Source organism: Anser anser (genome assembly GCF_964211835.1).
Source record: "Anser anser genome assembly, chromosome: 2".
NCBI lineage: Eukaryota > Metazoa > Chordata > Aves > Anseriformes > Anatidae > Anser > Anser anser.
In genome coordinates this window covers 162,924,863-162,940,112 of record NC_139721.1, presented here as the reverse complement: position 1 = coordinate 162,940,112, position 15,250 = coordinate 162,924,863, and the positions used below count along the sequence as shown (strand labels likewise).

Below are 15,250 nucleotides of genomic sequence, written 5' to 3'. Positions count from 1 at the left end.
GAAGCTCAGTGTGCCTTTCCACTTTACAACCAACAGATCAGCAGTCTCAGCTGATGTACCACAGCATGCCCCAATTCAGACCTGCAGTGCTGGTATACACCTTCACCATTTCAGATAAACCTCAAACACCTTTGCTTATCTGACTTCATCACTAGCAGAAAGCATTTCCCTCCTCCCACCAGGACAGAGTTAGTCTGGAAAAATCATCCAGCTGCCTACATGCAGGCTAGAATGAGTCAGCTGACTGTCTAAAGGGAGACAAAACCATGCTAAAACCTAAGGATGCAGTATGTTGCAGTACCATAAATACCACTGCCACCATGACGTGGCACATCTTGGTAACACCCTGTGGCAGCGGCCTTGCTCAGCAATTTCAGAAGCACAGCAACGCACCATCCTTCCCCACTGGGACGCAGGGCAGGGCACAGGAGCACGCTGCGGTGCCGGTGCTGCAATGCCCCTCCGGGAAGCAGCAACGCTCTGCGCAAGCATCCCTGTTCTGCGGATGGAAGAACTGAGAGACAGAAGCGGTCTGCCAGTCACTGGGGAGTCCCTAACCAAACCTGGGTCGCTGCTGCAAGGGGGCCGCGGAGCCTGGCAGCCGGCGAGGTGGCCGACAAACGGCCAGCCTCCAGAGCCAGGGCTGGCAGCAGCTGGCTCCGCTGCCCAGCATCTACCTGCACGTCCAGGGCACGTGCCGCGGGGTGAGAGCTGGGGACAGACCGGAGTTCGTGGTCTCTGTAAAACACACAGAAAATTAGCACTTCTGTGATGTATGGAATACTGTCGGCCACCACGGACGTTACAGGTAACGGTGAATCCTTTCAGCAGGAAGGGGCCTCTCGTCCAGAAATCACCGGTTTCCCGCTGGTGGCTGTGCATGGACAGACAGCAGCAGCACCTGACCCGCGGCCACAGCTCAGCTCCTGCAGCAGCGAGGCTGACCCCGCGGCAGGCAGCCGGCACCCTGCAGTGGGAGGCGCTGGGAGGTACCCTGCGTTCCCAGCACGCCCAGGTGAGCGTTTGCAGAGGGCAGGAAGGGGGCACTGGATCAGGGCCACTCTGCCATTCCTGCTCCGCCAGGAGCTCTGGTCCTGCTCTGGGAGCGATGGTCTCCGAGCCGCGTCGGCATCTAGCCCAGGCCAGGGCAGCTCCCGTGGTGCAGGTGGCTGAGCAGCCTCTGAGCAGATGACACGGATGCCTTCCAGATGAAACAAAACGAGAATACATGCTGTGGGATACACGCTGCCCTGCGCCCGCTCCAGCTACTGCAGGGTGCCCATTCCCCCAGCCCCAGCGGGTGGGAGGGCAGCAGCGCCCCGCACCCGCAGCAACGGGTGCAGTGCAGCCAGCACGTCTTCACCCACCGCCGCTCTACAGACGCCGTCCCGCTGGTCCGCAGCGCCGTGCGGCGGTGCGACCAACTGCTCTGCTCAGGGACCTCCTTGCCCAGGCCCCACTGCAACAGGCACTGCGGTGCCCACACGTCTGGAGAGGAGCCGGGGCCAGCACGCACCCGGGGTGACAGTGCAGTGAAGCACCCTCCTGTCTGCAGGACCTCTGAAAAACATCTTCCAGGATCAAGGTGCCCAGAAGAACAACGCAGAAGGCAGCAGGGAAAGCGGGGGCAACCCAAGGTTAAGGAGCTGAATGTTTCCTTTGGGGACCTGGGATCTAATCCATACACCGCTGCAAAATTCCCAGTGCTACTGTTCAAGTCACTTATACCAACACTTGTCAAAAACAGCCACTAATAATGTGTTCCTCCTGTTCTGAGTGCCCAGGTGGGGACTCTGATAAACAGGAGCTCAGTGCTCAAAGCTACACTCTGAAGGGCTGAAAAAAGACTAAGTTCCTGGGGATAGAACAGCAGCTCTTAGGCTCTAAACTTGGGGCACACAGCGGATGCTTTTGAGAATTTTGGATTTGTCTTCTCTTTGCCTCAGTTCCCTTTCTTCAGGAAAAAATAACAACAGCTGAGAGATCACAGTTACAACATTTGGAAACACGAAATCCATCGTTAACTCTAGCGTACGCTTAGAAAATACAACCTCGAGCTGATCCAGCCTATCTCAGTCCCCTGGTCTTCCACCAGCTGCAAGAACCGGGCATCAAGGTTCGTAGGACCTGTCCTGCCTCACGTAATCCCTTCGAGTTCCTGCTGGAGTCCTCCTCTCCCTGTGAAGTCCAGGCAATTTCTAGCTTCTATTCGATGCATAGCATTGAATGCAATGGCTCCAACTTCACATTTTGGATGCATCCTCCTACTTCAGACAGCCAGATAAACATTCGTAAGGCGTTACCATCTGAACGCTATAGTGAATTTATAATATTTATAATATAAATATGAATTTGTAGTATTTTATACATGATTCATAATGAAATGTATTAATTACAGATAAATTCTACTAAATCTCTGATCTGTGCTTCATCCTCAGACTACAAACAACCCTTTAGCCCATTACTGGGAGGAACAAAGGTCCCACAGAGAAGTGCAGGGACAAGGAGAGGTAGGCATACGCTGTAAGAAAAAGTCTGTGGAATGTTTTCAAGGGCCCCACAAAACAAATTCCTGTGTACCATGCGGGGAACAGACCAGCTACAGGATCTTGGGCTGTAAGCTCTTTCTGGAGACACCAGACCTTGACTCGGCTTTCCCTGCCAGTCTGTGAGCAGGTGAATACACTGGGGATGTTCTCTGTGCTCCCCAGAACCTGCCGCGCCAGGGCCTGATGAGCTGCGCCTACACCCACAGACTGTTTGTGGGGTGGACAGGGTAAATTTGTTCAGGAAGCGAGAGCTGAGCTTCTCCTAGGTAATACCCAAGTGCACTTTCTTTTGTATGAGATTATCAACCCTGCTCTGATCTGGAAGAATGCGCTGAGCAGCCACAAGCAGGAGAAAGGCACAAGACAATCCCACCAGCCTCCTGCCTGCCATGACCTGCGCCACCCTGCTCTCTGCTGCCTCTTCTTCCCTCAATGTCATTGTCCCCCACGGCGAGCAGCGGTATGCCAGGGAAACAGGTTTTCCCTTTTCTTTGTTAATTCTTCCCTCATTACATTTGAAATTCCACAATCAGTGTGCACTGTAATTGTCGAATTTGATGCTAATGATTAATGAATTAAACATGGATCCATCAATTAGTCCTCAGAGAATAATTCTGCATAAAGCAGCGGATAATGTAATTACAGTAACAAAGATAATGAGATGTTAACATCGACGGAGCCCGACGTGACATGATCACAGCAGGCTCAGCAACCCCGGCCTGGGGGAGCCAATCCCTCCCTCTGCAGAGGCAGAGCATCAGGGGGCCCCGTGCCGCGATGCTCCCCCGCTCCCGCGGCCAGCCGGGCGCCGGCGAGGCACTCTCCTCCTGCTCGCCCCGTGCCAGCGCGTCCCCGGCTCTTGGCTCTGCAAGGGACAGGGACACGTGCTGCTGGCCACCAGCACAAGCCCAGCAGAAGTCCTGCGGCTGTGCGGAAGCCCGGCTCTGGCTCTTGCCCCAGCCCAGCTCCCACACGCTCCTGCGCAAGCTCCCCTTGCCCGGCCGGCCCCCAGGGGACAGGCACGTGCTCACAGGGGGCTCACGGGGGGCTCACGGGGGGCTCACGGGGGGCTCGGCTCCATGTGCCTGAGCAGCCCGGCTGGCTCTGGCACGGGGAGCTGAGAGCTGATGGAGGTACTCGTAACTCAGCCAGAGGACAGATGGGTCCTCGTCACTGCAGGGCAAACGAGGACGTGGGGCATGAACGTGCACCCCAAGCAGTGCCTCCACCGCCACAGACAAGCTTAAAACGCTTTCCCTCGGCTACAGATCCAATCCTACAGGAGGAGGGGGAGGAGGAGGAGGAGGAAAACGAAAAGGAGGAGGAAAAGGAGGAGGAGGTCTCTCGCAGCCTGCCCTGAGGTACTCGACAAACCACGTGGGCTGCTCCTCAGAGCGAAGAGCACTAAGTGGCACCAGCCCCTTCCAGCTCTCCCCCCCCACAGAAGACTCGTGCCCCCGCGCTGAGGCAGGCTTGGCACAGTTCAGCTTTCTGCTGGCCCTCCCCGAGGCACAGGCGCGATCCCTGCTCTGCCACGCTGGCAGCAAACCCCGCGGGAGGCTGCCGGGGAGCCCGGCACACAGCCACCGCAGCGCAGGACCAGGCAGAGCCGCCCCGTCCACCTCTCCCCCAACACCCCGCTCTGCCTCGCGCACGCTTTCTTTGGTCTCATCTCCAAGCCACCTAGGCCAGAACACCTCACTCGGGACTGCTGCATGAGCTCAGCATTTGTGGCTGAGGCAGAGCATCTGCGCTGCTTCTGCCTGCGAGCTCAGGCAGCCTTTTGCTGTCAGAAACTGCCTCCACGTAGCTGCTCACAGTGACCTCAGCAATCTGCTGGCTTTTCCCTACACTTCAACTGCTAATTTGGAAGCAGGTTTTCCAGTGTCCAGCTGATCGGCATCCTTTTACATCACCCAGCTCCAGTGAGGTGCCAAGGAATGGGCTCACATGCTCTGCTGCCCATGTTACATGTGTACATAAGCCTGTGCACCAGCACTGCACACACCGCATTTTCAAGCAATAGCCTTCATGCGTTTTCCCTCTGTGTTGACTGGGTTTGGAGTAGATCCCTACAAACCTCTGCAAAGCAACAGCTCAGGGCTGCAGCTGTGCTGGGACCAGCCTCTCGTGACGATTGACGTTGTCTCCGTACTTTTCTTGTGGTACCATCTGTCCTTCCCCACTGGAAAATACTTTTTCATCTAGTCTAAATAAAAGCTGCCTTCATTCTTCAAGCCAGAAACATGTAGTGAATACGATACAGATAAGGTAAAAATGCAGAAAGGGTGAGCTTGCTGAACTACAGAGAAGATACATCTGGGGATCCCTGAGGAAGAGTGGCAGAGAAGCAATGCTGCGCTGTGAAGAGGATCTGCGAGGCTCTGAAGGAGACACCCGAACCTGCACTGCCACGTGTACTGCAAACAGGCTCCGCGCTCTCAGCCAATTTATACCCGGAAAGCAGCATCCCCAGGCGCTGTCGGTGAGATCTGTGCACTCTGCTCGTACCCTCTCCAACCCAGACACCGCCAGGTTTGCACGGTGCGGGCGGCGCTGCAAGTGCTGCTCGTGCACAGGCGCCTGTGTCCCCGCGAGGCTGCGTGCCGGGAGCCCACGGGGGGAGCACGGCTCAGCACCGGCTGCGGTCAGGGGGAGCTGCCCCTGCCTGGCGCATCCAGTGCCTACCCCAGTCCTGCAACCCAGAATAAAACAGGAGTTTAAATCCCTGGAGCACAGCCAGCACTACTTCACCCGACCGAGGGTGTACAACACTGAGCAGCAATTGCCAAGAACCCTTTCTCAGCTTTCTCCAAAGACCAGCACCCACTTGTGCCTTTGCTTTGAGACTTCAGGAGTCCCCACAGTTCTCACCGCTTGTGAAGAACTTCTACGAGCAGTTCAAAGAAAGTCTTTTTAGGACACATCCGACCCAGAAACCCAGACGCAGGGATGCTCTGACTACCCTAGGTGCTTCTGGCGGTCTCATTGCTATTTGTAGAAATCGAGATAAGTAGGTGGATTCTTCAAAGTCTCTGTGAGGCTTTGACACGACCAGGGTAAATATATGTGCCTTTTTTCATGCAGCTTGATTTGCAGCATGAGCAGGACTACCGCTGCCATTGCTTCTCCTGGCACCCAGTGCTGTAGCACTAGGTGTGGGGAATGAGAGCACCGCAATGCCTCTTCTGTGCTCGGGGCGCCCATCGCCAGCTGCCAAACAACACTGCGAAAGAGGAAAAATGAGCAGGGGATAGAGTCTCCAGTAGGAGAGGGAGGCAGGAAGGAATGGCTGGGAGCTGGAAAAGCACACACAGGAGGACAGCACAGGCAGAAGAGAAGTCAGGAAAAAAGGAGCAATATCCACCGGCTTTGTAACAAATGCCTCGTTCCCACATCCCATGCCCTACCTGTTCAGGAAACAGCCCAGCATCTTGCTGGCAGTGACGCCCACCTTCTGACAGGGTCACGGCATTCAGCTGACCCAGACCTGCACTGGATCAAGTGGCATAAATCCACTGGTGAGACACGTTAAGCCCCTAAGGTCTGCTTTTCAGAAGATTTGTCTTTTAACTGTATCACAAAACGTATGAAAGGAAAAAAAAAATCTTTTAATATGAAGTTAAGACACGGAAAGTTGGACAATGCAGAGGAGGAGTTTTGGCATGGGCCACGCGATGTACACTCCAACGCACCCTAAGGAAGCGACTTGTTCCACAGGACTTGTTCCTGCCCCACTCGTCGGCCGGCAGACGAGCAGAGCCAGCACGGCAAAGCAAAAGCAGCGCCTGCTCCCGCGTCCCCTCCCCAGAGCTGCCTGCCTGGTGGGCAGGGGGCAGAGCAGGGGGGCAGCAGCTCCCCCCCTAGCTGGGCTGTGGCACGGACACAGAGCAGGGACAGAGCAGAGCTGTACAGAGCAGCGTGGGCAGAGCCACATAAGACGGGACCGTGGCAAGGCTCGTGCTGCTGAACCCCATCGGCATCTAACAGCATGGGCGACCTCTTTAGGTGCGTTTGGAAGGGTGCCGAGTGGTGCCCGCCAGAGGGACGCCGGTACTGGCCACCTTCACGCAGATCCATCGGACCTCACCAGGCACCAGCCTGGCCCTCCTCACGTCTCACGCCCACAGGTCTCCCCCAGGTGCCAGTGCTCCCCGCTCCGTTTTGACTCGCCACCTCCAGACACGCAACACAGCCAGTTTTCCAACCTAGATCATCTTGCCCCAACAACAAGGAATGCTTAACTGTAAAGTAAGAAGATTCACTGAGCGATACTAAAACATCTGACTTTTCACTCCAAGTCCAGAAAGAAACTGCCACAAAGGGTAAAAGCATGTAACGCAGTCAGCATCAGTGAGCAAGATCACTTTGTGTCTGAACCCCTGTCCAGCTCCACACAACCTCTCCCTCCACCAGGGAGCTAACTGATCCAAATCCTATCGCCAAACAGAAGCTGACAACCAGCCTCATCTCCCCTGTGGTGTGCTTCTCCACGTAACCTTAGGCTGCCCACGGTGTCATTCTCCTTCTACCAAGGCCTGACTACGCTCCCGTTTCATGCCTGTGCAACCCTAATGGTGTATTGAGGAACTGCTACCTTTGCTACTCAAAGCGCTTACTGGACTGTTTTTGTATTAAGAGCAACATTTTACAAATCATAAGAAACATTTACTCTCTCTATCTGCTCATCACTGATACCGTTAGCATATTCTCAGCCTTCATGCACATCAGTCACAATACATTCTCATCTCGGTGACGAGATGTTTTGCTCAGAGACACGCATGAAGGGAAGTCCTCCCCCTCTTCCTCCCTCCATCCCACTCTCTCTCTCTCCCTGTGCACTTGCAGCTTTGAGGAACCCAGTGCCATGTGCCCTTTCTTCCCCACGTGTCTCCTAGGATAAGGCCACCGGGCTTCCTGGAGGAGGGAGGATGGTGTAGGACACTTGATCAAATGAGTCTTGTGCTGATGACTACTGGAAGGCGGAGCACGTACATACAACACCCTCCCACCCCGAGCACAGGAGGGGTGGCTCAAGGCACAAATGGTTTTGTCCCTGTCCCCAACACATCTGTGCCACTGAGGGGATTCCTTCACAGTGGGACTCAGGAGCTGCTAAGGCCTTTGTTTCAAATCCCGCGCCAGCCTGGGTGCTGAGTGGCAGCAGCGCGCGCGGGTTGATCGCTCCTCCGGGCTTGCCCGGCACAGACCCTGCCTGTGCCAGCCCTCCCCAGGGCACTGCCCCGCCACGGCAAGCCCCAGACAGGTCCCCGGTGACACGCACAGCACCAGGCACCAAATGCTGGTGCTGAGGCCCAGTGGCACTTCGGAGCTGTTGTCCACACGCTGACTCTCCCTGCCCCGGGGCTGCGCCCAAGCTGCGCGCTGGAAGGTCCCGACCTGCCCCGCACTCCGGGTGCTCTCCGGGAGACTCCTGGCCACAGCCAGAACCACGCCAGGAGCACCCAACAGCTCGGCAGCTGGCTTGGGCACACCCTGACTTCAGAGGCTCACGCAGGTCCGTGTAGTCTGCAACAAGGCTCCAGAGAAAACCGACAGGACGGGAGGTGGCAGAAAGCTGCCGCTGAAACAACTGGACATAGGAGAGCGGCTCCTGGGAGGCAGATCCAAAACGTTCTCGGGGAAGTCCCCTTGTCTGGCACTTCCCAGCTGTCCTCTTGGTCTTCCAGGCAGCGAGCGCAGTACACAAACAGCAGATCCTGTGTTGAGACGAGCGTGAGGAGCACGCCTCCTGAGCCCAGCGCGGGTCCGGGCGCTGGGCTTCCCCTCCCTGGCCCAGGCGCCCGCCAGACTCACGCTGCACGCTGTGCCGCCCGCAACGCCTGCATCGGGCACGGAGCGCGAGCTGCAGAGGTCGGACGGCAGCCATCCACGCTGCGGGACCTCCCGACGTGGAGGGGCTCGCTTGCTCAACCTTACATGTGGTACTTCTGCTGGTTACCTGCTCTTAGTTAGGCAGGAACCTATTAACAGGTCCTATGCTGGATCTCAGCTACTCTCCTGCCTCTGGTTTGTCTCTTTACCAATAAAATTTCATACAGGAATTAAGGCTAAGAGGACATTCTAGTTGGAAATGGACGGGGAAAAAAGCTCAGAAAGCCAGAGGCCATTCTGCCAGGACAGCAGAGGAGTCCCCCGAGTTTTCAGTAAGCAACTTCCAAAACTTTGATCAAATCCACCAATATTCCAGGGCACTGGCAGAAAACTGGAAATTTTGAGCTGCTCCAGCTGACCAAAACATGTATTAGAAGAGAGATGCTCGGTCGACCCCAGTAATAGTCCCGCTCCTAGTCCCACAGGCAGCAAAGGGGCACAGTTCCTGCCAGTTTGAGGCAGGGCAGATTCTTTACTGATCCCAAATCCAGCACTCTGCATTACACAGGCGTATGAGCAAGTCACCTCAAAGAAGTTTTCTATCATGTTAGAGCACATACCACGGTGGCTGAATTGTGAGCTGCAATAAGTCTTGGAGGCATGAGAGTAAGTTGAAAAATATTATCAGAAAACATCTTACCATTTGTGTACCAGGAGAAAAAAAAAAAACACACAAACCTTTCTGACCACTGCAGACAACCACCCAAAGCCAAGACACAAAAAATCTGATTAAGGTTGCTGTCTTAATGCTGAGTCCGTGCTGATGCATGTAGTGATGTTCTGCTCAGGGGCCCAGAGAAAAGGCAGTGAACAGGGCATCTCAAACTCACAGATGTTACGTGAGGGAAGACCGTCGTATCTATCCAGTGTGAGCCCCTGCATGCATGCATGCAGCTATACACGCGAGTTGGATTAAAGCATATCCTGCAGAAAGATAACTAATCTCATTTTAAAGGCTTCAAGCAGTGCTAAGTCCACCAGCTCTCCAGATAAACCATTCCCATGTTTAATTACCCTCCCTGAAAGGGAACTACATCTCCTCTCAAGTTTAAATTGCTCTAACGTCAGCCTCCGGACACTGCATCTCCTCAGGCTTTGTCAACTAGGCTTTTCCAACTTTGTCAACTAGGTTTTCCAAGCGGCAGGATCAGTAATCAAGTCACATCTCAATCTGCTCTTGTGAGCCCAACGGGGCTGAGATGAGTGCTGAAAGCAGGATACCGGGTTACATGGACATTGGGTTTGCCATCACCAGAAGCTTCTCTGTGTTCTGTCTTTGAATTCTTCCTACAGTTCTGATAACCTTCTGTAAGTACGAGCATCAGACAAAGCACCCTAGAAATACGTCTGAGAAGTGCTATGTGCAATTGTTACTGAACTCGTGCATGCTGAGGGTGTACAGTGGTGGTGGGGAAGGAACGGCAATGAACAGTGGAGAGCAGTGGCAGGAAACGGGCAGAATTTTCAGCTGCATATCCTTGGTCAAAACATACAGTAACTGCAGCCACTCACTGGCAGTTTATCTGGTCTGCAGGCCAAGCCTGGCTCTACAGAACCAGCAGTATGGGCTCAGAGAGGTTTACTGCTTCACAGCTGGCACCACGTGAACGCAGCGATGGCAGCACGTGCCACTGCCTGTGCTGAGCGTGATGCTGCGGACCCCAGCTCCCAGCGCTCCCTCCCGCTGCACCCGAGCCCCAGAGCTGGGAGCACCGTGCCCGCGAGGCCCAACCGCAGGACGCAACCAGGGTGCGGAGCACGACTGAGCAGAAACCAGGAGGGGGTCACCCAACTTCCCTCTCCGTGGCACAGTGCACAGCACCAGATTATCACGAATTTCCATTATCAGCAGCGTTATCAGCACCCCCCCGTTATCCTGCAGAGTGGAGAGATACTCATGTTCTGCCCTGTTAGACTACTGCCAGCAGTCCTCTGGGAAGAAGAAAGCACGTGGAGACCATCTGTCCTGGGCCAGGGTACCCCAAGGACAAAGTAGAGACTCGTCGATGCCCTGGAAGTTCAGGAAGGACATCTCTAAGCTCGACATCTCCCCGGGGCAGGGCGTGATACCTTGTGGGGTAGGAGGGGCAGAGGCAGTGTGGCACAAGCTCCAGGAGAAAGACGGAGCCCCCGGCCTGCCCCCTCCCTCTCCCCACGCTTGGTGGCAGTTGTGCCTCTTAAATGTGCACCCAGAAAGACAGAACTCACGAAACACCCCCCTCGCACCACTACGTCCCCAGGGAAAAGCGAGAAGGAAAAAGGGACCACAAGAGGAAGAGGACAGAACTTTCCAGGGATCAGGAGACATCCCCGGCAGAGGTTTCCTTTGTTTTAGGGAACAACAGCTCCCTCCGCGCACAGCAGCTCATGAGACCGGCTGTTTCCTCTCAGGGAGCTCATGCTGGTAGTTAAAGCCCTTTTACTCCTTCCTGTCCTGTACGCTACCCAGCACAGCCCCAGCAGGCAGCTTACCTGAGGTCTGCACAGAAATGCCAGCACCCCTGGAGGGCACTCACAGAGAGCGGTGACAGCAAGGAACTCCAGAGCAGCTTTCGCTTCTGGCTCAGCAAAGCCAGGCGCTGCCGGTGGCGCGGGGCGACGCCAGCTCTGCGCCCACACCAGCTCTTACCTGTGCCTCCCGTGAGCTGCGTGCTGCTCCGCTCCTTCGCCAGCCCGTTGGCCTTGGGGCTCGCGCTGGGCGCTGCCGCCGTTGTTGCCCTGGGCAGCCGCTTGCCCGGTACCTTCACCGTAGTTCTCAGCAGATCGATTTCCTTCCCGTGGACGTTCTGCATGTAGTCCTACAGCAGAGAGGCAGAACGATTCAAGATCAGCCCTGCCCTGGCCAGTTGCTCTCAGCTCCCCTCTCTCTCACTCACTCAAACCCAAAACCTGGATCCAACTATCAGCGTGGCAGCTGGTTAACAGCCAGCAGCCTGGAGGTGATCCGGGAGCTCAGCACGTGCTGGTTTCCCCGGCACTCCCCTGAAGCACCAAGCCAGGTGGGTCAGAAGCAGCAGACCCTATGACTCTTTGCCAGCGTCCGCAGCCAGACGTTTTCTGACAAAACGGAGGCAAAGCCTGGGCACTGATCTGCCTTCTTCCCAGGATGAGCTAGGGAGCTGGGACTGGCCCCAGGGAAGTGCCAGCCATCTCCTCCAGCACCCAGACCCAGCCAGCTCCCACCGAACGAGGTTGGGATGTTGCCAGGGGCACTCAGAGGCCACGACAAGCCCGTTTGTGAAAACCTGGCTGCGGATCAGAGACTAGATGGTGCAAAAGAGCACATAGGTGGCAGGCAGTTCTTCCTTCCTGTCATTCGCTGCCTTTTTAATCACAACACTCAGATGTAGCAGCTAATACTGTAGCACACTATAGTGCAGGTAATGTGATAACCGGAAATTCCCTCTCAGGTCCCAGCTAGTGAAATTCAAGCCCAGAAAAAACAACTCAGCACGACTCTCTCACACATTCACCTACATGGCTTCAAGCTACCCCAGGCTTGGTGCTTTCACCCCTCCTTCTGGAAGACTATTGCACAGCCAAGAACTCCACGTGCAGACTGCGAATGGTGTTCTGCCCCGTCTCCTAAAAGCACCTCACCTTTTAGTCAAAACCAGGGTGCAGACCCGTGGCCAGTCCTGAGAGCCATGTCCTGTCCCATTTCTTCCGCCCCTTCCCCTGCTCCGCAGCATGCTGCAGCCCTCCCCTAGCATCCCCCACGCGCCTGGACAGGAAAGAAGACCAGGGCGCTGTGACCTCTGCAGGGAGCCCCGGAGAGGCCCTGCCTGGCTCTCGGGCAGACCCCTGGGAGGGGCAGCCCAGCCCCGTGGGCTCTGCAGGGAGCTCCCCGGCCACGCGGTGCAGGCGCACCCCAGCGCGGGGTCCGGGCGCCCTGGCTCCCTGCTCCGGGGGCGCACGCCGTGATGGGGAGATGCGAGGCAGCAACCGTCTGGGGTGAGGCCACAGCTGCCGCAGAGAGCATTGGGCTTGCTCCAGTTCACAAGGAGGTCACCAAGAGGATTAAATTGGAGCTGGTGCCTGTGTAAATTGTCTGCTTCCAAACTCGAGATAAAGGCATGAAGAAGACCGGTTTAAGAGCAACCGTTCTCCCAGCCCTGGACTCCAAGAAGCGGGTGAGAGAGGGCTGTGCAGGCAATGCTCTGCGGTCCCAGGTGACTGTCTGCATGGGTCGCCGCTGCTCAGCAGCACCTCGGAGTCCTGTTTTGAACTCTTCTCTTCCTGCAGACCCCTGTGAAGGCACTCAGTTCTCAATGCAGGTCCAAGAGACGTGGCAGCACTGCAGCACACCCTTCTGTGCTTCCCACTTCTGGGTGACTTGACCTTAAAAGTCAGTCAAGACACGCACGTGTCCTTTGGTGCCCCGGGCAGTTCCTAGAAAACCACCCCAGCCAAACGTTACTCCAAGCTGTTCCTGGCTGGGTGGGAGCCCGGTGTCACCCCTGGGCAGGGAATCTCGGAGGGGCTGGAGGATTTTCCCTAACTCAGCACAATTGCTGCGCTAGCCGGCTGCCTGCCGGAGAGAGCGGTCACCAGCGCACTGCTTTTATTACATGCTATAAAACAGCAATTTCTTCCCAAGCCTCCTCGCTAATTACCCAGCCAGTTCTCTCATTTCATTTTATTACTGGAATTAACAACGAGTTCAAAGCGTGGAAAGCTATTAAGATGTGTGATTAAGCCACATTCAATTAGTTTCTACAAACAATTTAATTGATGTTGCAGATAGAATTAACAGAAGGTGATTGTGTGAATGGCTCCACTGGCTGCAAAATGGGAGATGCTTTCTCTCCAGCTCTGTGCAGCATAGCACAGCCTGGCCAGTGAAGCTGGGCTGAACCACATACGCCTTCCTCACGAGCAGAAGCACTTACTCTCCAAGGCTTTGGGGAAGTGATACGAAACTGCACCAGTCTTCTCATAAAACTTGTTCTTTTCCTGTCGCTTAACGTACATGCAGAAAGGTAAGAGAAATAGAGATGCAATGAGGAAATCTGTGCTGAATCCAGCCAACAGGCCCCCAGCCACTTCTGCTTTCAGCCAGAGCTGCTGCCCACAGCTCCAGCTCCAGACGTCCTGCTTGCAAAGTCTCTAAAGCTGCTGCCTGCTCCAGAAAGGGAGCAGGGACGGATGCACAACTCCCTAAGACCCGAGCACAGGTCTGAGCCTCTAGCTGAGGCTGACACGCTTCCATTGCGAAGTCGCAGAGCACTTGGTTCAGGGCTGGACACAGCTCCCGAAGCACTCCCCATCAACCTGTCCCTGCAAACCCACAGCCTAAGCCTGCCTCCCAGTGAGGACACGTCCGAGTGGGACTGGAGGTGCCGAGATACAGATCCTGAAGCAAGCACAGTGATAAACACTCAAAAGCAGATGAATAGCCCTGTCAGAAAGCTTTTGGGTGGTGAAATCAGAAGTATGACCCAGCCAGAGCCAAGCAGTAATCTTCACCCGACGGGGCACAGTCACATGCGGGGCAGATATCTCCACTGAAACAAAAAAAAAAGGTTGCTAACCCCTGTGGGCCTTCCTCCCATCCCAAGTGGGGCAGGGACAGGACAGAAGCAAGATGGAAGAGGAGAGATGCCTGAATCCTGCTAAGGAAAAGCCACTGGGAACGCAAAAGCAGCACAGAAATGCTCTGGGGCTTGAACGTCCTGAGGGGGGCTGGGAGAGACCCTCTTCCCCTTGTACTCAGCCATGACCTCGTGGCCCCCTCTGCTGCCCCCTGAATTCTGCCACCTCCAGGCACGCGGCGGTACACGCGCACCCTGAGCAAGGCGGAGGAAAAGGGGGGTGACAGGGCTCAGGGACCTTCAGGACGCTGCGTGCCTCCTCCGCTGAGGATCCCGTATACCTGCTCTTGCCAGCAGCTTGCCTTAGCAGCTGCCTGCTGGACCGACAGCTGCTGCCACAAGTGGGAGTGCCAAAGCAGCACACACCCGGCCTTGGGAGCAGAGGTTTTGCTGCTGCCCCAGGCTGTTCAACCTTAACGCGCTCTGCTTGTGACATCTTGTCAAAGGGCATGGAAACCTGCTTCATGCCGCCGGAGACAAAAAAGCACCACAGCGTCTCTTAACTCACTCCAGAAAATGGGACATCTTCTGAAGCACCTCTCCCTCCAGGCGGCCTTCCTGCATCTGGGCCCTCCAAGCAGGTCACACTCTGGACACCCAGAGGGAAAGCGAGGCAAGGCAAGGCAGAGCAGCCTTTGCTCATCAGAGCCCCACACTGCTCACCAAAGCCTGAGCTCGTCCGCATCACCAAAAAAATGCAACACAACTGTGGGTGTCATCAATCTTCTCCCCAGTTCTCCGGGAGGCAATGCCAAGGAGGAAGCACGCAGATCTCCCGTCCTCGCAGGAGTCAGAGCTGGGCAGCAAGCAGCACAAATAACTAGGCCCTGATATGGGGAAACATACAGGGCATTACTTGCTTCGGTGCAAGGTTCAAAGCTTTCAGTGAAATCTAGGGGAGGAGAGGCCCATCTTGTACCTTTCTTAGCAATGGGCTGTGGATCACCAGTTGCACCAGGTAGAAGCAGAACAGATTTTTGCTTGCGGCAACGCAGTAATGAAATGAAACACTGAAGAAGCAAACTAAGGAAAGCAAGTGACATCAAACTAGACTACCCTCTGGGGAACAAATGGTGTAAAGAGCAGACAAACCTAGTGTGCAGCGGCATCAGCTGAGAGCAGTAAAACAACATCCCAGAAATTACTCTGCCTCTACAGCTGATTTAAACAATGGCCTACGATGTCTCTGATGGAAACCTGATAAACCACACA

At 55.4% G+C, this 15,250-nt stretch overlaps 1 protein-coding gene across 2 annotated transcripts in view; it reads right to left on the bottom strand.

Annotated features, from left to right (window-relative positions):
- The window catches only part of AGAP3 (ArfGAP with GTPase domain, ankyrin repeat and PH domain 3), a 140,801-nt gene that overhangs the window by 34,418 nt on the left and 91,133 nt on the right, over nt 1-15,250 (bottom strand). For both annotated transcript variants that reach the window (XM_083826070.1, XM_083826069.1), the window contains exon 11: nt 11,074-11,242. In XM_083826070.1, coding sequence (XP_083682196.1) covers nt 11,074-11,242 — 169 coding nt within the window. The remainder of the gene's footprint in view (nt 1-11,073; nt 11,243-15,250) is intronic.